Source organism: Ranitomeya variabilis, chromosome 1, assembly GCF_051348905.1.
Source record: "Ranitomeya variabilis isolate aRanVar5 chromosome 1, aRanVar5.hap1, whole genome shotgun sequence".
Classification (NCBI taxonomy): Eukaryota; Metazoa; Chordata; class Amphibia; order Anura; family Dendrobatidae; genus Ranitomeya; species Ranitomeya variabilis.
This window is the reverse complement of record NC_135232.1, coordinates 350,784,828-350,808,192: the sequence shown is the minus strand read 5'-3', so window position 1 is coordinate 350,808,192 and position 23,365 is coordinate 350,784,828. Positions and strand designations below refer to the sequence as shown.

The 23,365-nt window shown below is 43.4% G+C and overlaps 1 protein-coding gene across 1 annotated transcript in view; it reads left to right on the top strand.

The window, feature by feature from the left end:
- The window catches only part of LOC143818487 (contactin-associated protein-like 4), a 696,988-nt gene that overhangs the window by 324,747 nt on the left and 348,876 nt on the right, over nt 1-23,365 (top strand). Inside the window, exon 4 of the mRNA XM_077299784.1 lies at nt 17,940-18,087. Coding sequence (XP_077155899.1) covers nt 17,940-18,087 — 148 coding nt within the window. The remainder of the gene's footprint in view (nt 1-17,939; nt 18,088-23,365) is intronic.

The following is a 23,365-nucleotide window of genomic DNA, read 5'->3' as shown; positions in this document are numbered from 1 at the left end:
GCTTCCTTGTGTTGTACAATTTACATGATGTTTTGGTGCTTGGATTACCATGGTTACAGTCTCATAACCCAGTCCTTGACTGGAAAGCTATGTCTGTGTTAAGCTGGGGATGTCGGGAAGCTCATGGGGACACTCCTATGGTGCCCATTTCGTCATCTATTCCATCTGAGATTCCGGCATTTTTGTCTGATTATCGTGATATTTTTGAAGAGCCTAAGATTGGTTCACTCCCTCCTCACAGGGATTGTGATTGCGCCATAGATCTGATTCCTGGCAGTAAATTTCCAAAGGGTCGTTTGTTTAACCTATCTGTACCTGAACATGCTGCTATGCGCGAGTATATTAAGGAGTCCCTGGAAAAGGGACATATTCGTCCTTCTTCATCACCTTTAGGAGCCGGTTTTTTTTTTGTCCCTAAAAAGGATGGCTCTCTGAGGCCTTGTATTGATTATCGACTCCTGAATAAAATTACAGTCAAATATCAGTATCCGTTGCCTTTGCTGACTGATTTGTTTGCTCGCATAAGGGGGGCTAAGTGGTTCTCTAAGATTGATCTTCGTGGGGCGTATAATTTGGTGCGAATTAAGCAGGGGGATGAGTGGAAAACCGCATTTAATACGCCTGAGGGCCATTTTGAGTATTTGGTAATGCCTTTCGGCCTTTCTAATGCACCTTCTGTCTTTCAGTCCTTAATGCATGATATTTTCCGTGAATATTTGGATAAATTTATGATAGTGTACTTGGATGATATTTTGATTTTTTCTGATGACTGGGAGTCTCATGTTCAGCAGGTCAGGAGGGTTTTTCAGGTTTTGCGGGAGAATTCTTTGTGTGTAAAGGGTTCAAAGTGTGTTTTTGGGGTTCAAAAAATTTCCTTTTTGGGGTACATTTTTTCCCCTTCTTCTATTGAGATGGACCCTGTCAAGGTTCGGGCTATTTACGACTGGACGCAGCCTACTTCTCTGAAGAGTCTCCAGAAATTCTTGGGCTTTGCTAATTTTTATCGTCGATTTATAGCTGGTTTTTCTGGCGTTGCTAAACCTCTGACGGATTTGACTAAAAAGGGTGCTGATGTTGCCAATTGGTCCCCTGCTGCCGTGGAGGCCTTTCGGGAGCTTAAGCGCCGCTTTTTGTCTGCCCCTGTGTTGCGCCAGCCTGATGTTTTCCTTCCCTTTCAGGTTGAGGTCGATGCTTCCGAGATTGGAGCGGGGGCGGTTTTGTCGCAGAAAAGTCCCGACTGCTCAGTGATGAGACCTTGTGCGTTCTTTTCGCGAAAATTTTCGGCCGCCGAGCAAAACTATGATGTTGGTAATCGGGAGCTTTTGGCCATGAAGTGGGCATTTGAGGAGTGGCGTCATTGGCTTGAGGGTTCCAAACATCAGGTGGTAGTTTTGACTGATCACAAGAATTTAATTTATTTGGAGTCTGCCAGGCGCCTGAATCCTAGACAGGCATGTTGGTCGTTGTTCTTTTCCCGGTTTAATTTTGTGGTCTCGTACTTACCGGGTTCTAGGAATGTGAAGGCAGATGCTCTTTCTAGGAGTTTTGAGCCTGACTCTCCTGGGAATTCTGAACCTGCTGGTGTCCTTAAGGATGGAGTGGTTTTGTCTGCTGTCTCTCCTGATTTGCGACGTGCTTTGCAAGAATTTCAGGCGGATAGACCTGATCGTTGTCCGTCTGGTAGACTGTTTGTTCCTGACGAGTGGACCACTAGAGTCATCTCGGAAGTTCATTCTTCTACTCTGGCAGGTCATCCGGGAATTTTTGGCACCAAAGATTTGGTGGCTAGATCCTTCTGGTGGCCTTCCCTGTCTCGAGATGTGCGTGTTTTTGTGCAGTCTTGCGATGTGTGTGCTCTGGCCAAGCCTTGTTGTTCTAGGGCTAGTGGGTTGTTGTTGCCCTTGCCTATTCCGAAGAGGCCTTGGACGCACATCTCTATGGACTTTATCTCGGACCTCCCTGTTTCTCAGAAGATGTCTGTCATCTGGGTGGTGTGTGACCGTTTTTCTAAAATGGTTCATTTGGTGCCATTGCCTAAGTTGCCTTCCTCATCTGAGTTGGTCCCTCTGTTTTTTCAGAATGTGGTTCGCCTGCATGGTATTCCGGAAAACATCGTTTCTGACAGGGGTACCCAGTTCGTGTCTAGATTTTGGCGGGCAGTCTGTGCCAGGTTGGGCATTGATTTGTCTTTTTCGTCTGCATTCCATCCTCAGACCAATGGCCAGACGGAACGAACTAATCAAACTTTGGAGACTTATTTGAGGTGTTTTGTGTCTGCGGATCAGGATGATTGGGTTGCCTTTCTGCCGTTGGCGGAGTTTGCTCTTAATAATCGGGCTAGTTCTGCCACTTTGGTTTCTCCTTTCTTTTGCAATTCAGGGTTTCATCCGCGTTTTTCATCTGGTCAGGTTGAATCTTCGGATTGTCCTGGAGTGGATGCGGTAGTGGATCGGTTGCATCAGATTTGGGGACAAGTGGTGGATAATTTGGAATTGTCCCAGGAGAGGACTCAGCAGTTTGCTAACCGCCGTCGTCGTGTTGGCCCCCACCCTCGTGTTGGGGACTTGGTGTGGTTGTCTTCCCGTTTTGTCCCTATGAGGGTTTCTTCTCCTAAATTTAAGCCTCGGTTCATCGGTCCTTATAGGATTTTGGAGATTCTTAACCCTGTCTCCTTTCGTTTGGACCTCCCGGCATCTTTCACTATCCATAATGTGTTCCATCGGTCGCTGTTGCGGAGATATGAGGTACCGGTGGTTCCTTCTACTGAACCTCCTGCTCCTGTGCTGGTGGAGGGTGAATTGGAGTACGTGGTAGAAAAGATCTTGGACTCCCGTATTTCCAGACGGAGACTTCAATATCTGGTTAAATGGAAGGGCTATGGTCAGGAAGATAATTCTTGGGTAACTGCCTCTGATGTTCATGCCTCGGATTTGGTTCGTGCCTTTCATAGGGCTCATCCAGATCGCCCTGGCGGTTCTTGTGAGGGTTCGGTGCCCCCTCCTTAAGGGGAGGGTACTGTTGTGTATCCGCTTTTTGGGCTCCCCTGGTGGTTGCTGGTGGTACTGGTGACTTGTTTGCACTTTGCTGCTTCTGTTCACCTGCTTCCATCAGCGTTTGGGAGTTTCCTATTTAGCCTTGCTCTCCAGTCATTTCCTTGCCGGTCATCATTGTAACCAGAGCCTTCGGTTGCATGTTCCTGCTACTAGTCTGCTGATCAGCTAAGTGGACTTTGTCCTTGTTTTTGTATCTTTAGTCCAGTTTGCAGTTTTTGTAATTCTCTGTAGCTGGAAGCTCTTGCGGGCTGAAATTGCCACTCCTGTGTCATGAGTTGACACAGGAGTCTTAAAGTAATTTCAGGATGGTTTTTTGAAAGGGTTTTCAGTTGACCGTGAAGTCCTCTTTTGTATCCTTCTGCTATCTAGTAAGTGGACCTCTCTTTGCTAAATCTACTTTCATACTGTGTATGTCTTTTCCTCTTATTTCACCGTTATTACTTGTGGGGGGCTGCTATCATCTTTTGGGGTATTTCCCTAGAGGTAAGCCAGGTCTGTTTCTTCCTCTACCAGGCTTAGTTAGTCCTCCGGCTGGCGCGTGGCATTTAGGAAGCTGTAGGTATGCTCCCTGGCTACTATTAGTTGTGTGGTAGATTTAGCTCACGGTCAACTCGAGTTTCCATCACCCGAGAGCTCGTTCGTTATTTATATGTTTCTTACGTTCCCTTGCCATTGGGAACCATGACAGCTGTTCTTCCTGATTTGGTGGTTCTCACCTTTTTTCACAGAGCACTGGATTATTGTATCTGTATTCTTATACATTAATTACATTGTTTTATATATATATATTTTTGGAGCGATTTTTGGTGTATCTGTGGTTTTAACATTTAATATATAGAGGCCAAGGAGATTGCATTATACTGTATTGAGGACTATGGATTGCATTATACTTTATATAGGCTATTAGGGGCCATCATACAGTCTGGGTATTACTTTGAAGGGGCCATCATTCTGTGTGGGAGCTAATGTAAGGTCTTTGTGTGGGAAACATTATATGGTGTTGAGGCCATCAAATAGTTTGGGGGCTACTGAGGGGTCAGTATACTGTGTGGGTGGTACTATACAGGATGGTGGTCATTATACTGTATATAGGAGGGCATCATACTGTATAGAAGGAGCTGTACAGGGGAAGACTTGACATTATTTAATGTTAAGAGTAGGCACTTATTGTTATAGGGGCACTCAGGTTATTGTAGGTGTCAAAGGGGCACACAGAAGGCATTATTACTTTCGAGGGGCAAAATGTGGGCACTGTTTTTAGTGCACATGCACAGTGCATTAATATATTCTAGAGGTTTGTTTTACTATCTAGAGCAGGGGTGGGGAACCTCGGCTCTCCAGCTGTTATAAAACTACAACTCCCAGCATGCCCTAGCAACTTGCAGCAGTTGAGGCATGCTGGGAATTGTAGTTCTCCCACAGCTGGAGGGCCAAGGTTCCTGACCCCTGATCTAGAGGGCACACAGTACCACACAGTTGGTGCTGTAAGGCTACGTTCACATTAGCGTTGCGTCAGGCGCAGCCGCGGCGACGCATGCATCATGCGCCCCTATATTTAACATGGGGGGCACATGGACATGCGTTGCACTTGCGTTTTGTGACGCGTGCGTAACTGTGGTGCATGCGTCAGGGCGCAGAGGACGCTGCATGATGCAGTTTTTTCGCCAAAACCCATGCAAAAGTGGACGCATGCGTCACAAAACGCTGCGTTGTGCATGCGTTTACATTTGCGTTGTGCATTGCGTTGCCGATAGGAACACATACGGCAGCAGTGGCTAAGCATTGGGGTATCAGCAGGGTGGAAATAGATGGGGACTGGTGCTGGAAATGTGATTGATAAGTCATTTGTGCCTTTGTTGTAATCTCTGCAGTCGAGTCTTGGCTGGAAGAAGATGTCATGTCAGTCTGGGCCAGATGGAAAAGATGGGAACGTTAACAACTCCATCAGAAAGAACAGAAGCTGTAAGTGACTATCTGTACTGTAACTGTACTGTAATCTCTTAACCATTCTGCAGTACTGGTATCTTTCTTTATATGGTCACGAGATGGCGGTAATCAGTGTTGGTTTTTGTATAGAGATTTTTTTTAGTAACAGTGCGGTCATCTGCTGAGTTTCTCCTACATCCACTATTGGGTTTGTCACCACAGCTGTAATCAGGGTTACCTGGTTAGGGAGACAGACCCACTAAGAATTCCCCCCGCCCCCCCCAAACTAATACCCTAGCTACGCCTCTGTTCACAGTGGTGGGCATTATTATGTGGGGCACTAAGAAGAGTGCTGTTATTGTGCCAAACAGCAAGTGCATTTATAGGGACACATACAGAAGCAGTGGCTCAGCATTGCGGTATCAGCAGGATGAGAAGTTTGTTCAGGCTGAAAGTAGATGGAAACGGTGCTGGAAATGTGAGAAGTCAAATGTGTCTTTTTAGTGAACTAGAGAAGTCATCATGTGGGTCTGAGCAAGATGGAAAAGATGGGAAAAGTGAAAGACTCCATCAGAAAAGCATCAGCTGTATATAACTGTACTGTAATCTCTTATATGTTCTGCAGGTCTGGTATCTGCTACTATATGACCACTATATTGCAGTGCTATTAGTGTAGTTCTTTGTATAGAGATTTATCTTCAACTAGATGGTGGCCCGATTCGAACTCATCGGGTATTCTAGAATATGCATGTCCACGTAGTATATTGCCCAGCCACGTAGTATATTGCCCAGTGACATAGTATGATGCCCAGCCACGTAGTATATTGCCCAGCCATGTAGTATATTGCCCAGTGATGTAGTATATTGCCCAGTGACGTAGTATATTGCCCAGTTACGTAGTGTATTGCCCAGTGACGTAGTACAGAGGTGTCAAACTGCATTCCTCGAGGGCCGTCAACAGGTCATGTTTTCAGGATTTCCTTAGCATTCCACAAGGTGCTGGAATCATTCTGTGCAGGTGATTAAATTATCACCTGTGCAATACAAGGAAATCCTGAAAACATGACCTGTTGGCGGCCCTCGAGGAATGACAGTTTGACACCTCTGACGTAGTATATTGCCCAGTTACGTAGTATACAGCACAGAGCCACGTAGTATATTGCACAGTGACATAGTATACAGCACAGAGCCACGTAGTATATTGCCCAGCCACGTAGTATATTGGCCAGTCACATAGTATATTGCCCAGCTACGTAGTATATTGCCCAGCCACGTATGTCACAGGTTAAAAAATAAAAAAATAAACATATACTCACCTTCCGAGGGTACCCTTGTAGTTCTGTCGCCTGTGTGCGGTGCAGGCGGCAGCTTCCGGTCCCAGGGTGTGATGACGTTGCGGTCACATGACTGTGACGTCATGGCAGGTCCTTCTCGTGCAGGACCTGTGATGACGTCGTGGTCAGATGACTGTGATGTTATGGCAGGTCCTTGTCGCATACCATCCTTAGCACCAGAACCTGCCGCTTGCATGGAACGGTCACCGGAGCGTCGCAAGAAGCGGAGAAAGGTGAGTATATAATGATTTTTATTTTTTTTATTATTTTTACCATTAGATGTTTTTACTATTGATGCTGCATAGGCAGCATCAATAGTAAAAACTTGGTTACACAGGGTTAATAGCAGTGGTAACGGAGTGAGTTACCCGCGGCATAACGTGGTCCGTTACCGCTGGCATTAACCCTGTGTGAGCCATGACTGCGGGGAGTATGGAGCGGGCGCTGGGCACTGACTGCAGGGGAGTAGGGAGGGACTAATCGGACTGTGGCCGTCGCTGATTGGTTGCAGCAGCCATGACAGGCAGCTGGCGAAACCAATCAGCGACTTGGATTCCATGACAGACAGAGGCCGTGACCAATGAATATCCATGACAGAAAGAAAGACAGACAGAAGGACAGACCGAAAGACGGAAGTGACCCTTAGATAATTATATAGTAGTTAACAGTGCAGTCATCATCTGAGATTCCCTCAAACCTGTTAATCAGGTGCACCTCCATAGGTTTAAACAGGGTTACCTGGTTAGGGCGCCACTCAGAAATGTTGCCCCCTGCTGAGCTGAACCCATAGCTATGCCTCTGTTGTCTGCTGCAGACCTTACTTTAATGATCAAGCACAATGCTCTGCCATGAAACACTTCACTTATGAGCGATTTTTTTTTTATGTGCACTTATTTTTCCTCCACTAATTCTACAAATCATTATTCTATTATTTTTTTCCAAAGTTGTATGAAGACTTACTTTTTGTAATTAAACCTTTTGTTTAGTTTTTTCTTGCACCATTTATTTTAACATATAATGTCCTTGAAAACAGGAAAAAAAGTTTTTTTTGTTTAACCCCTTAGTAACAGAGCAAATTTTGACTTTAATGACCAAGCCAATGTTTCCAATTCTGACCACTGTGACTTTATGAACTTATAGCTCTGGAATGCTTCAACGCATCCCACTGATTCTGAGATTGTTTTTTTGTAACATATTGCATTTCATAGTAGTGGTAAAATTCCTTCAATATGACTTGCGTATATTTATGAAAAAAATAGATATTTAACAAAAGTTTGGAAAATTTAGCAATTTTCAAACTTTTAATTTTTATGCTGTTAAATCAGAGAGATGTCACACAAAATAGTTAATAAATAACATTTTCCACATGTCTACTTTACATCAGCACAATTTTTTAAACATGTTTTATTGTTAGGAAGTTATAAGGGTTACAATTTGACCAGTGATTTCTAATTTTTCCAATAAAATTCCCAAAACATTTTTTTTTAGGGACCACCTCACATTTGAAGTGAGTTTGGGGGGTCAATATGACAGAAAATACCCAAAAGTGACACCATTCTAAAAACTGCACCCATCAAGGTGCGCAAAACCACATTCAAGAAGTTGATTAACCCTTCGGGTGCTTCATGAGAACTAAAGCAAGTGGAAGGAAAAAATGAACATTTTACCTGTTTCACAAAAAATGTACTTTAGACCCAAACTTTTTTTTTTCACAAGAGTATCATGAGAAAATGGACCACAAAATTTGTTGTGCAATTTCTCCTTTCTCTGATACCTTGTTAGAAGGAAAAAGCTACTGTTTGGGCACATTGCAGGGCTCAGTAGGGAGGGAGCACCATTTGACTTTTTGAACACAAATTTGGCTGGAATCAATGGCGGGCACCATGTCGCGTTTAGAGACCCCCTGATGTACCTAAACAGTGGAAACCCCCCAATTCTCCAACCCTAACACAACTCTTACCCCAACCCTGACCCCAACACACACACTTCTAACCCTAATCTCAATCCTAGCCCTAATCCTAACCCTAACCCTCACCACAACACTAATCCCAACACCACAACCATATCCCCAACCATAACTACAACATAACCCTAACCCCAGCCCCAACCCTATCCCAACACTAACCCTAGCTCTAACCCCAGCCATAACCCTGGCCCCAACCCTAAGCTTAGCCCAACCCTAACCCTAGCTCTAACCCTAGCCCTAACCCTAACCCTAGCTCTAACCCCAACCCTAACCCTAGTCTCAACCAAAGCCATAACTGCAAAGAATGAAAAAAATACATTTTATTATTATTTTTATCTAAGGGGGTGACAAAGGGGGTTTGACTGCACTTGGTTGATATCTCAGTGCCGTCCGATTTCTGCCAACTGACAGAATGAAGAAGATGAAGAAATTGTTTCCTCAATCTTCTCATCCAAAGTGGATCACAGAGTGATCACACTTTGATCAGAGAGTCATTTGCATATTCTGGCCAATTTTTTGAGATCAAAAAATTTTTGGCCGCCTGCCCCTTCCCAAAAGGAAGGTAATTAAAATATTTATATATTTTTCTCCACAATATTGTATTGTCTTGAAGGATTTAAACCTGCGGTTGACTAATCCTTTGGTCTGTATACAACAATGCTATACTATTGGCATATACAGTATAGAAAAAAGCAATGTCTCTTATCATGGAGCCTTACTACAAAATATGAACCAGCTATAATCATAGTATGATGAAGTTTCTTTCTTCCTTTAACACAAGCTGTTTCTTGCTTAGCTAAGAATCTAGAGAAATTCAATTCAGTTGCTTTTAATGAGTATCTTTAAAAACAAAGAAAGTTCAACAATAATTCTTAGGTCACTTGCTTGATTTAATACACAAGTGTTGTTAAATTTCCTAGTAAATAGGTGCATTTTGCAGTGAATAAATACAGATTCCACTTTTTTTTAGAAAGGCTAAATTGTTTTTAATCTATATGCAAATTCTATTTTAACATAGTCTGCTTCCCATTTTAAGATGATTTAGATAATGCTTTCAACTGTCTCACAGAATCAAAAGACGATACTTAGAAAACGTACCAAAAAAGCAAAGATAATACAATATATACTCTATTTTACCTATCAGTTAAATCACTATAAACTTCAACACGACCTGCAATGCTAGAAGAAACTTTCTACTTTGAAAGAATTGTTTTCATAATGGATTGAAAAGTTGAATTATTATCATTTTAATGAAATGTAAAAATATACTAATCTCTTAAATATACCACTGTTACATTGGTCACCAGAGTATAACCGCCTTTTCCTATTGTCATTGTAATGTGATGATGTGTAATCTGCCACTGCATTACCATGCATAAAATAATTCCATAATGCCATGACAATAAATGATGGTGCAGACACCACCAAGAGCATTTTGAACCTCTATAAGTCACTTTAATTTGTTGTAAAAGCCCTTTAAAGAGTACCCACCTGACAGCAACAGAATGTAGGGACAAAGACCCTGATTTTAGTGATTTATCACTTACTGGGCTCTATATAACTCCGCCCACACCACTGATTGGCAGCTTTCTGTGTACACTTTGCATAGGTAGAAAGCAGTGGTGGGGTGGAGTTATACAGAGCTCATAAATATGGAGGACTAGATGGTAGTAAGTTAACTAGTGACAATCTACTGCGGTTAATACAGGAATTTTATCAAAACAGCAGCAAGCAGCCCAGTAAGTGACATATTGCTGGAATCTTGGTCTCTGCCCTTACATTATGTCACTCTCAGATTAGGTCAGAACAACTCTGTGACAGATTCTGTTTTCAAATTTCAACTCTTCCCTTAACTTTTCTTAAAGCATGCTATAACACAGAAATCTAAAGATAGTAATATTACCATTAGCATTTCTTTCAATACTACAGTTGTATTTTTATATTTTCTTGTATAAATATTGTAAATGGAGGCAACTGATACACAAAATATCACATTTTATACAAGTTTTTTTTAACACTAGAAGTCCCAGAAATTTCGAGCTCCCCCTGAAGTCCTGAAGAGGGTCAAATGACCCTTAAGGTACCTTCACACGAAACGACATCGCTAGCGATCCGTGACGTTGCAGCGTCCTGGCTAGCGATATCGTTTCGTTTGACACGCAGCAGCGATCAGGATCCTGCTGTGATGTCGCTGGTCGCTGAATAAAGTCCAGAACTTTATTTGGTCGTCCGATCGCTGTGTATCGTTGTGTTTGAAAGCAAAAGCAACGATACCCAGCGATGTTTTACACTGGTAACCAGGGTAAACATCGGGTTACCAAGCGCCGCGCCGCGCTTAGTAACCCGATGTTTACCCTGGTTACCAGTGTAAAAGTAAAAAAACAAACAGCACATACTTACATGCGTCCCCCAGCGTCTGCTTCCTGACATTACTGAGCGCCGGCCCTAAAGTGAAAGCACAGCGGTGACGTCACCGCTCTGCTGTTAGGGCCGGAGCTCAGTCAGTGTCAGGAAGCAGACGCTGGGGGACGCATGTAAGTATGTGCTGTTTGTTTTTTTTACTTTTACGCTGGTAACCAGGGTAAACATCGGGTTACTAAGCGCGGCCCTGCGCTTAGCAACCCGATGTTTACCCTGGTTACCCGGGGACCTCGGCATCGTTGGTCGCTGGAGAGCGGTCTGTGTGACAGCTCTCCAGCGATCAAACAGCGACGCTGCAGCGATCAGCATCGTTGTCGCTATCGCTGCAGCGTCGCTTCGTGTGAAGGTACCTTTAGTCCAAACTGACAACTCTCATGGCTTCAATTAGCAACCTTTCATTTGTAAATGTGCCTGAGGAATATGCAGGGGGCAATTGTGTTGATCCACCTCAACAAAGGTCTTGTAAGATAGTGTAAACAAAAGAATGTAAGCTGCTCCTGAGTGTGTCTGCCCACCCCCAGATGCATTGTTGTGCAGGGGATATGCATAAGGTTGCTAACACCTTAGCAAATTTGCATGCAGCCTTTTGTGCTGTGGGGGATAAATAGGTGACTGCTTCACCTATTTTGTTCACAAGAAACAAAATGCAGAGCAGGCACACTATTCAACAGGCATTTGAACTGATCCTAAGCAACACCAACCCTTCTGACTCAGATGGAGAAGACATAGTCCTTCAACCGGATTCGGACCCTGAGCTGTCTTCAGGTTAGATTTTTCAAATTACCTAATTTTATTTCCTGACTATCTTTTTTAGGCTAGGTTCACATTTGGAGAGAAAGACCCAATCACCTTACCTACAGATCACCAGAAAGTAACCACAGCAAGGAATGTGTGTTAGAATATTTGGAAGGTTCCTGTATACTATAGGTTGCTATATATGGGTATGTTTATATAGTTATAATGTCAAGGGTGGATAGATATGGCTATAATTTAGGTATAGTATATGTATTGTATTGGATGATGTGATTACGGCACCTGTTTATTGTAGGACTTATATCCCTTGTAGTTTCCATATTCTAAATAGACATAGGTGAAACATATAGGTGGGGGATTATGTCGGTAGGTGGCAATTGGCATCTGGTAGTTACCTGTATTACAGAGCCATTGGTAGTGTGGACTCCTCCTATACTTCGCTCCTGGTGGTGCGCATGCATGGTTTGCGATCCGGGGTCCGTGATCCGGCGTCCTAGTGGCCTTGGTAGCGTCGGGACTCTGTCCTGTGCGTCCGGTCACGTGGGGCAGGATTGCGGACTTCCGGGTCCTCCTGACTGCGCCGGACAAACTAGGGGCGATAGGGATAGGAGGACGTATAGTATAAATAATCTTTTTGGACCAGCTTATATGACCCCCTGACGAAGGAAATAGTCCAAAACGCGCGTTGGGGTGTGGCACCACAGGACACGGCTATCCCAAGGTATATACCCGCATATATTTTATATACATGGTCCCTTCCGTTTTCCTGCACAGTGTTGTACTTTAAGCACGGAAGTTGGCTGCCAGAGTGCAGTCTCAGCACATTGCACTTTTTGTATGGTGTTTTAAGACACATATATTTCTTCAGCACTACTGCACTTTTGGCATTTGTTGCTGAGTGCAGTTTTAGCACATTGCACGTTGCTTATTAATTTTGTGATATATAATAGTGGATTTCTTCAGCACTTTTGCACTTTGAGTAATTTTTTAATATTTTTTACACATTGTTAATAGGAGCAGTGAAACTAATATAGCCTGTTCCTGGCAGGGATCTTTTATGCAATAGTGGGGTAGCCGTCAGATTATATATTACTATTTGTCCTGTGTTGTGTACAGTTATTGATTTTATATGATATAATTTTTTAATGTAAACTGTTATATATATTGTTGTTGCTGTATATGGAGAATAAAAATATTTTTCTAATATAATTCCTTGCTGTGGTTACTTTCTGGTGATCTGTAGGTAAGGTGATTGGGTCTTTCTCTCCACTTGGTGGCGGTAGTCACTAATTTACATAGCATACCATGAATTGGTGAATTATGGTATTGGGAATAATATAGATATATTATCATATCCTCTGTATCTGTGGTATCGCTGTGTTCTAATATTATAGGTTCACATTTGACAGAATTTCAGTTCCCTGCGAATCCAGCAGGGAACTTAGAAATTTTCTCAGCCTCTGCATGTTCCCCGCATGTGGGAGAGCGGGGAACGCGGTCCCTAGCACACTGTGTTTACTGGTTACCAGCTACACAGCTGGCTGCGGGGAGTGCGATTCGCACCCCTGCATCCCCCCCTCCCCAGGGAACGAATTTTGAGGAGTTCTCTGTGCGGGGGTGCGAATTGCACTCCCCGCAGCCCACTGTGTAGCTGGTATCCAGTAAACACAGCGGGTTGCTAGGGACCGTGTTCCCTGCTCTCCTGCATGCGGGGAACATGTGGAGGCAGGGAACTGAAATTCTCTCAAATGTGTACCTAGCCTTTAGAACCAAAACAAAATGTTAATTTGAAATTATTTATCTTGCAGATGAGGAGACTGCTCCTCTACCAAAAAAGAGAGCTCGGTTGGCGAGTGAGCTGACAGAGATGGCAAAAGATGGCACAGTGTGGCGTGACGACCAAGTGGGGAAACGTCTCCATTTCACCCCAATAGAGCCGTACCCTACAGATGGAGAGCCAAGTGCTAAGGCCAGACGAAGTGTCTGGAGTCGCCTTCAGAGCTTCCTCTGTTTTATCACTCTTGACATGCTTCGTAGCATTCAAGAATGGACTACTCAACATGCAGGTCACACGGAGCAAGTGGATTGGTTCATGGGTCTCCCGGAACTAATGGCATTTATTTCAGTCATTATCTTGTGGGGGGTGACCAAGATTCCATCACTACGTGACAGCTGGTCAGCAAACCTGGTAAACCCAAGGATAATTGCAACTATGACCCAAAACCACTTCCAAGACATCATGCAACACCTACGCTTTGATAGCATGTTCACAGGCAGTGAGCGAGTGGAGACTGATAAGTTTGCTGCAATCTCCGATGTGTGGAGATCGTTTGTTACCAACTGCATCGCATCCTACAACCCTGGTCGACACATCCAGACAACCAGAAAACCAGAAAACCAGAAACCAGAAAACCAGACAAGTTTGGCATCAAGTTTTGTGTGGCTTGCGACTTGAGACTGTCCGAAACTGTAGTGATGAGGCTGATGGAACCATTCATGGACAAGGGCATAACTGTAACAACGGACAATTTCTTTACATCATTGTCACTTGCACAACAACTGCTTAGCCGGAAAACCACTATCCTCAGCACAGTCAACAAGAGTCACCGGGAAATTCCTCAATCCGCTAGACAGATGGACCACACTGAATTCAAAACTCAGGTGTTTTCAACCACTGGTGCCACACTGACAGTGTATGCACCCAAACGAAAGAAGGCCGTCTACATTCCCAGCAGCATGCACAGCGTGGTTGAGACTGAGGATACCAACAAAAGGAAGCCAAACACGGTCACACAGTTCAACCACACAAAGTGTGGTGTGGATGTAATGGACCAAATGGTGCGGGAGTACAGCGTGCATGCAGGAACACAGAGATGGCCAGTCACCGTGTTCTACAACAAGATTGACATGGCAGCACTGAATGCTCATGTTCTTTATCAGGCATGCACTGGGGTGCAGGAGAGACGAGTGGACTTCCTGGTTGAGCTTGCAAAAGAGTTAGGTGGCTCTCATGTGACTGAAAAGAAGGCACGCAAGGAGAAACTCCTTCGGCAAGAACCTTCCACACCCAGCCCTGGCAAAATGGCGAAGTGTCAGGTCAACCATCGATGCACGAACAATTGTGCAACTGAGAGATGTGTTGACTGCTACTAATACACATGTGGCAAACGTACCAGGGACATACCCAGGCTGTGCCAGGTATGTTCCGACAGTGCAGACAGACTGCTGAGTGAGTACTGAAATGCTAGTCACACAAGAAGGACATGCCACTCCCACACACATACGGCCCCCCACTGCAGCCTATTGTAAATATGTGTGGAATTGTTTTATTCCTTGTATTTTTTTATTATTTTTATAACAAAAATAAAAAGCATGGAAACAAATAATAGTTGTTCTTTTGTATATTTTTCACACTGAAATTTCAGTCCTCTTGTGCGATTTTTGCACGATTTTTTTTCGCTAGTGTGCTTGAGACCTTAGACACAAATGCTTCTGGTCATTACTCACAGCTGTACCTTGCTCTAAAATGTCTAATTCTCTATTTTAAAAATGATTCATTGTTTCAGTGCTTTTTTGCTCAAATAAAACTAAACTAAATACAATATGTATAGTCTTTATTTTATCAAATACAATAAACTGAATAGAACTAACTAGAAACTAAATGGCTAAACTCAATGGAAAACAACAACCTCCTGTGGTGCGACAGTAATGGCCTTAATTACAGAACAAAAGACAGTGATTAGAGGATGTTAGCTAAAATCCTTCAGGTCATTCGACCCGTCTCGGGGTTCCAAAGGTAGAAATGTTAAATGACCCCTCTCTGGGACTTCTAGTGTTAAACAGTTGTTTTGGATCCAGTTCCATTTTTAGGACCCAGAACATTTTTTGAATGTTATTGAATCTTTAATGCAATTTAAAGGGAATCTGTCACCCCAAAAATCATATATGAGCTAAGGCCACCAGAATCAGGGGCTTATCTACAGCATTCTGGAATGCTGTAGATAAGCCCCCGATGTAACCTGAAAGGTAAAAAAACGGGTTATATTATACTCACCCAGGGGCGGTCCCGGTACGTTTCAGGTCTGATGGGCATTGCGGTCCTGGTCTGGCTCCTCCCATCTTCATACGATGACGTCCTCTTCTTGTCTTCTTGCCGCGGCTCCGGCGCAGGCGTACTTTGTCTGCACTGTTGAGGGCAGAGCAAATTACTCCAGTGTGCAGGCACTGGGCCTCTCTGACCTTTCCCAGCACCTGTGCACTGCAGTACTTTGCTCTGCCCTCAACAGGGCAAATCAGTATGCCAGGAACCATGGCAGGAAGACAAGAAGAGGACGTCATCATATGAAGATGGGAGGCACCAGACCCGGAAATTAACTGGGACCGCCTCTGGGTGAGTATAATATAACCTGTTTTTCTTACCTTTCAGGTTACATCGGGGGCTTATCTACAGCATTACAGAATGCCGGTGATGGCGTTGGCCTTAGCTCATATACGGTTTTTGGGGTGACAGATTCCCTTTATACTAATGATTAGAAAAAAAATGAATTCTGTTAAACAATAATTTTACACATTTGACATTTTTTATTATTAATTATTTGTAAAAGAAACCCTAAAAAACTATAAGGCCGGCGTCACACTCAGCGTATAGAAATACGGTCCGTTTTTTTCGGCTGTAATACGCAGTAATTGTCCCAAAACACTGTTCTGTATTCAATACAAGGATGCGATTTTTACGCACAAATTTATCCGTGTGTCATCCGTATGGCATCCGTATGGCTTCCGTATGGCATTTTTTTCTCACAGGCTTGCAAAATGGACATATCATGGATCCATCGGCTCAAATATTCTTAAAAACGTATACAGTCTATATTTATCTATATATATATATATATATATATGTCAGTGAGACACATATATATATATATATATATATATATATATATATATATATATTTATATTTAATTCAGTGCTAGATAGCAGAAAAGCCAGTAATTCAATTGACGGCTTTTCCTATCTCCTTCACAAACCCGACAGGATATGAGACATGGTTTACATACAGTAAACCATCTCATATCCCTTCTTTTATTACATATTCCTCTTTACTAATGTAAGAAGTGTCTCTAAAATTTGGGGGCTCTAGCTATTAAATTAAAGGGTTAAATCCTGGAAAAAATTGGCGTGGGCTCCCGTGAAATTTTCTCCGCCAGAGTGGGAAAGCCAGTGACTGAGGGCAGATATTAATAGCTTAGGGAGGGACCATGGTTATAGGACCCCCCCTGGCTAAAAACATCTGCCGCCAGCCACCCCAGAAAAGGCACATCTGTAAGATGCGCCTATTCTGGAACTTAGCCTCTCTCTTCTCACTCCCTTGTAGCGGTGGGATATGGGGTAATGAAGGGTTAATGTCACCTTGCTATTGTAAGGTGACATTAAGCCAGGTTAATAATGGAGAGGCATCAATTATGACACCTATCCATTATTAATCCAATAGTACGAAATGGTTAATAAAACACACATACATTATTAAAAAGTATTTTAATGAAATAAAGACACATGGTGTTTTAATATTTTATTATACTCTTAATCCACCTGAAGACCCTTGTCACCTGAAACAAAGTTATAAAAAACAAACAACAATATTCCATACCTTCCGTCTTTCAGTCTTGTCCCTCGCTGTAAATCCATCTGAAGGGGTTAAATCATTTTACACCCAGGAGCTCTGCTAATGCAGCTGTGCTCCTGTCTGTAAAACTTGGTGAGTGAATGGAATGCAGGGGAATGTACTGTAGTTACCTCGAGTCGTGGTGATGTGCCCCCTGCTGGATGAACTCATATGAACTCGAGCTTGGGAACTTTTCAGAATATTTTCTCATGCTCGAGTTCATATGAGTTCAATGCATCATTACCTTATTGTTTCTTGCGATAATAAAGGGAACCTCACAGCTGATTTATGCTGCCTAATCAGCGGGCAGCATGTTTTAGGCACTGGCTGTATAATCTCAACTAGGAAGGTATGTTTATAAAGAATCACTCACAAAAATATTTTTATTCCCTAAACCTGTCTAAATATGTGAGTTATGCAGTGTAAGTGCAATAAAATACTGATTCTCACTCACATGACTAAAATTCTGAAATGTTTTTTAACAATGTAAGCCTATTGAGCATCAAAACAATGTTCCATAGACTTACATCAGAAAAGTGATTTCTGGTTCACACACAAACCCCAATGTGATCTAGAGTGAGACGAGGACAGATGCAGTGCTTGAAACTGGAGGAGATGTCAATCAGTAAGTATTTTATTGCACTGTACAAAACGTATTTAGACAGGTTTAGCGAATAAAAAAAGATCTAAGTTGGGAGCACTGCTTTATGTTGAAAATGCAAATAACGTAATGTACCCAGGTATATTTTATCAGAAATTTATTTTCTGGCACTCCTGTTTTTCTAATATATGTATATATTATTGTCCAATTTTGTCATTTTAGGAATTTATAGGAAATACAAATGCTGACAGCGTTGTTTACTACAAGCTTCAGAACCACATACGAGCAAGATACCTACGTTTCAACCCATTGGATTGGAATGAGAATGGCAGGATTGGAATGAGAGTAGAAGTGTACGGCTGTGCATACAGTAAGCAATATTTTTTCTTCTTTTTAGACATATTTCCTAAGCAACTGTAGATATAAAAAATAACTAGTTTTAACCCCTTAACGACCGCCGATACGCCTTTTAACGGCGGCCGCTAAGGGTACTTAATCCACAGCGCCGTTAATTAACGGCGCTGTGGAAAAAGTGAATAGCGCCCCCCAGAGGCGGATTTTCTCTGGGGTCTCGGTTGCCGAGGGTAGCCGAGACCCCAGAGAACATGATTCGGGGGTTTTTTACCGACCCCCGAGTTGCGATCGCCGGTAATTAACCGTTTACCGGCGGTTTCAACAAAAAAAAAAAAACGCGATTTGCCGTTTAATTTCTCTGTCCTCCGATGTGATCGCACATCGGAGGACAGAGAAATGTGGTCCCCGATGGCCCCCAATAGCCCCCCAATACTTACCTACCTCCCCCGGTGCTCCTCGTGTCTCCCCATGGGCGCCGCCATCTTTTTTCCGGGAAAAAATGGCGGGCGCACACGCAGTGCGCCCGCCGCCCGGCACCCGGATGTTATTTGGGGTCTCGGCTGCCGGGGGTAGCCGAGACCCCAAAGAACATGATCGGGGTCGGTTTGCACCGACCCCTGCTTTGCGATCGCCGGTAATTAACAGTTTACCGGCGACCGCAAAAAAAAAAAGAAAAAGCGATCAGTTATTTCTCTGTCCTCTGATGTGATCGCACATCAGAGGACAGAGAAATAGGGGGATTCGGGGACCCTAACATACTCAACCGGGGTCCCTGGGTCCTCTTCTGTCTTCTCCTGCCAGCCGGCTTTTTCATCATGGCGGGCGCATGCGCAGTGCGCCCGCCATCTGCTGCCATCTGCCGGCCGGCAGGAGAAGACAAGTTGGGGCTAAAATTAGGGTTAGGGTTAGGGTTAGGGTTAGGGTTAGAGTTAGGGTTAGAGTTAGGGTTAGAGTTAGGGTTAGAGTTAGGGTTAGGGTTAGGGTTAGAGTTAGGGTTAGGGTTAGAGTTAGGGTTAGGGTTAGGGTTAGAGTTAGGGTTAGGGTTGGGGCTAAATTTAGGGTTAGGGTTAGGGCTAGGGTTAGGGTTAGGCTACTTTCACACTAGCGTTTTTTGGCTTCCGTCGCAATGCGTCGTTGGAGATGGGCCGAGTACGACGCTAGTGTGAAAGTAGCCTTAGGCTTCTTTCACACTTGCGTCGGTACGGGGCGGTCGCAATGCGTCGGCCCGATGTACCGACGCACGTTGTGAAAATTGTGCACAACGTGGGCAGCGGATGCAGTTTTTCAACGCATCCGCTGCCCAGTCTATGTCCTGGGGAGGAGGGGGCAGAGTTACGGCCACGCATCCGCGGAAATGGCGGATGCGACGTACAAAAAAAAGGTTACATTGAACTTTTTTTGTGACGACGGGGTCTAAAGTTATGGTTAGGGTTGGGGCTAAAGTTAGGTTTGGGGCTAAAGTTAGGGTTAGAGTTGGGATTAGGGTTAGGGTTTGGATTAGGGTTGGGATTAGTGTTACGTTTGGGATTAGGGTTGGGATTAGGGTTAGGGTTGGGATTAGGGTTAGGGTTGGGATTAGGGTTAGGGGTGTGTTGGATTTAGGGTTTTGATTAGGATTATGGATCGGGTTGAGATTAGGGTTAGGGCTGTGTTGGGGTTAGGGTTGGAGTTAGAATTGGGGGGTTTCCACTGTTTAGGTACATCAGGGGGTCTCCAAACACGACAGCCAATTTTGCGCTAAAAAAGTCAAATGGTACTCCCTCCCTTCTGAGCTCTGCCGTGCGCCCAAACAGTGGTTTACCCCCACATATGGGGCATCAGCGTACTCGGGATAAATTGGACAACAACCTTTGGGGTCCAATTTCTCCTGTTACCCTTGTGAAAATAAAAACTTGGGGGCTAAAAATCTTTTTTGTTGGAAAAAAATATTTTTTTTTTATTTTCACTACTCTGCATTATAAATTTCTGTGAAGCACTTGAGCTTTCAAAGTTCTCACCACATATCTAGATAAGTTCCTTAGGGGGTCTAGTTTCCAAAATTTGGTCACTTGTGGGGGTTTCTACTGTTTAGGTACATTAGGGGTCTGCAAACGCAACATAACGCCCGCAGACAATTCTATCAAAGTCTGCATTCCAAAATGGCGCTCCTTCCCTTCCGAGCTCTGCCGTGCGCCCAAACAGTGGTTTACCCCCACATATGGGGTACCAGCATACTCAGGACAAATTGGACAACAACTTTTGGGGTCCAATTTCTCTTGTTACCCTTGTGAAAATAAAAATTTGGGGGCTAAAAAAATCTTTTTTGTGGGAAAAAAAAATATTTTTTATTTTCACTACTCTGCATTATAAACTTCTGTGAAGCACTTGGGCATTCAAAGTTCTCACCACATATCTAGATAAGTTCCTTGGAGGGTCTATTTTCCAAAATGGGGTCACTTGTTGGGGGTTTCTACTGTTTAGGTACATTAGTGGTCTGCAAACGCAACATAACGCCCGCAGACAATTCTATCAAAGTCTGCATTCCAAAATGGCGCTCCTTCCCTTCTGAGCTCTGCCGTGCGCCCAAACAGTGGTTTACCCCCACAGATGGGGTACCAGCATACTCAGGACAAATTGGACAACAACTTTTGGGGTCCAATTTCTCTTGTTACCCTTGTGAAAATAAAAATTTGGGGGCTAAAAAAATCTTTTTTGTGGGAAAAAAAATATTTTTTATTTTCACTACTCTGCATTATAAACTTCTGTGAAGCACTTGGGCATTCAAAGTTCTCACCACATATCTAGATAAGTTCCTTGGGGGGTCTATTTTCCAAAATGGGGTCACTTGTTGGGGGTTTCTACTGTTTAGGTACATTAGTGGTCTGCAAACGCAACATAACGCCCGCAGACAATTCTATCAAAGTCTGCATTCCAAAATGGCGCTCCTTCCCTTCTGAGCTCTGCCGTGCGCCCAAACAGTGGTTTACCCCCACATGTGGGGTACCAGCATACTCAGGACAAATTGGACAACAACTTTTGGGGTCCAATTTCTCTTGTTACCCTTGTGAAAATAAAAATTTGGGGGCTAAACAAATCTTTTTTGTGGGAAAAAAAATATGTTTTATTTTCACTACTCTGCATTATAAACTTCTGTGAAGCACTTGGGCATTCAAAGTTCTCACCACATATCTAGATAAGTTCCTTGGGGGGTCTATTTTCCAAAATGGGGTCACTTGTTGGGGGTTTCTACTGTTTAGGTACATTAGGGGTCTGCAAAGGCAACATAACGCCCGCAGACAATTCTATCAAAGTCTGCATTCCAAAATGGCACTCCTTCCCTTCCGAGCTCTGCCGTGCGCCCAGACAGTGGTTTACCCCCACATATGGGGTACCAGCATACTCAGGACAAACTGGACAACAACTTTGGGGTCCAATTTCTCTTGTTACCCTTGTGAAAATAAAAACTTGGGGGCTAAAAAATTTTTATTGTTAAAAAATATATATTTTTTATTTTCACGACTCTGCATTATAAACTTCTGTGATGCACTTGGGCATTCAAAGTTCTCACTACACATCTAGATAAGTTCCATGGGGGGTCTAGTTTCCAAAATGGGGTCACTTTTGGGGGGTTTCTGCTGTTTAGGCACATCAGGGGCTCTCCAAACGCGACATGGCGTCCGATCTCAATTCCAGTCAATTTTGCATTGAAAAGTCAAATGGCGCTCCTTTGCTTCCGAGCTCAGCCATGCGCCCAAACAGTGGTTTACCCCCACATATGGGGTGTCGGCGTACTCAAGACAAATTGTACAACAGCTTCTGGGGTCCATTTTCTCCTGTTACCCTTGGTAAAATAAAAATTTGGAGGCAAAAAGATCATTTTTGTAGAAAAAATGCGATTTTTTTATTTTCACGGCTCTACGTTATAAACTTCTGTAAAGCACCTGGGGGTTTAAAGTGCTCACCACACATCTAGATAAGTTCCTTAAGGGGTCTAGTTTCCAAAATGGTGTCATATGTGGGGGGTCTCTACTGTTTAGGCACATCAGCGGCTCTCCAAACGTGACATGGCGTCCGATCTCAATTCCAGCCAATTCTACATTGAAAAAGTAAAACGACACTCCTTCTCTTCCAAGCTCTGCGGTGCGCCCAAACAGTAGTTTACCCCCATATGTGGGGTATCGACGTACTCAGGAGAAATTGTACAACAACTTTTGTGGTCTAATTTCTCCTGTTACCCTTGTGAAAATAAAAATTTGGGGGCAAAAAGATCATTTTTGTAGAAAAAATGAGATTTTTTATTTTCACGGCTCTACGTTATAAACTTCTGTGAAGCACTTGGGGGTTCAAAGTGCTCACCACACATCTAGATAAGTTCCTTGGGGGGTCTAGTTTCCAAAATGGTGTCACTTGTGGGGGGTTTCCACTGTTTAGGCACATCAGGGACTCTCCAAACGCGACATGGCATCCGATCTCAATTCCAGCCAATTCTGCATTGAAAAAGTCAAACGGTGCTCCTTCACTTCCAAGCTCTGCGGTGCGCCCAAACAGTGGTTTACCTCCACATATGGGGTATCGACGTACTCAGGAGAAATTGCACAACAACTTTTGTGGTCTAATTTCTCCTGTTACCCTTGTGAAAATAAGAATTTGTGGGCGAAAAAATCATTTTTGTGAAAACAAATGCGATTTTTTATTTTCACGGCTCTACGTTATAAACTTCTGTGAAGCACTTGGGGGTTCAAAGTGCTCACCACACATCTAGATAAGTTCCTTGGGGGGGTCTAGTTTCCAAAATGGTGTCACTTGTGGGGGGTTTCCACTGTTTAGGCACATTAGGGGCTCTCCAAACGCGACATGGCGTCCGATCTCAATTCCAGCCAATTCTGCATTGAAACAGTCAAACGGTGCTCCTTCACTTCCAAGCTCTGCGGTGCGCCCAAACAGTGGTTTACCTCCACATATAGGGTATCGGCGTACTCAGGAAAAATTGCACAACAAAATTTGTGGTTAAATTTCTGTTTTTACACTTGTGAAAATTAAAAAAAATGGTTCTGAAATAAAATGTTTGCAAAAAAAAGTAAAATGTTCATTTTTTTCTTCCACATTGTTTTAGTTCCTGTGAAGTACGTAAAGGGTTAATAAACTTCTTGAATGTGGTTTTGAGCAGCTTGAGGGGTGCAGTTTTTAGAATGGTGTCACACTTGGTTATTTTCTATCATATAGACCCCTCAAAATCACTTCAAATGTGATGTGGTCCCTAAAAAAAACATGGTGTTGTAAAAATGAGAAATTGCTGGTCAACTTTTAACCCTTAT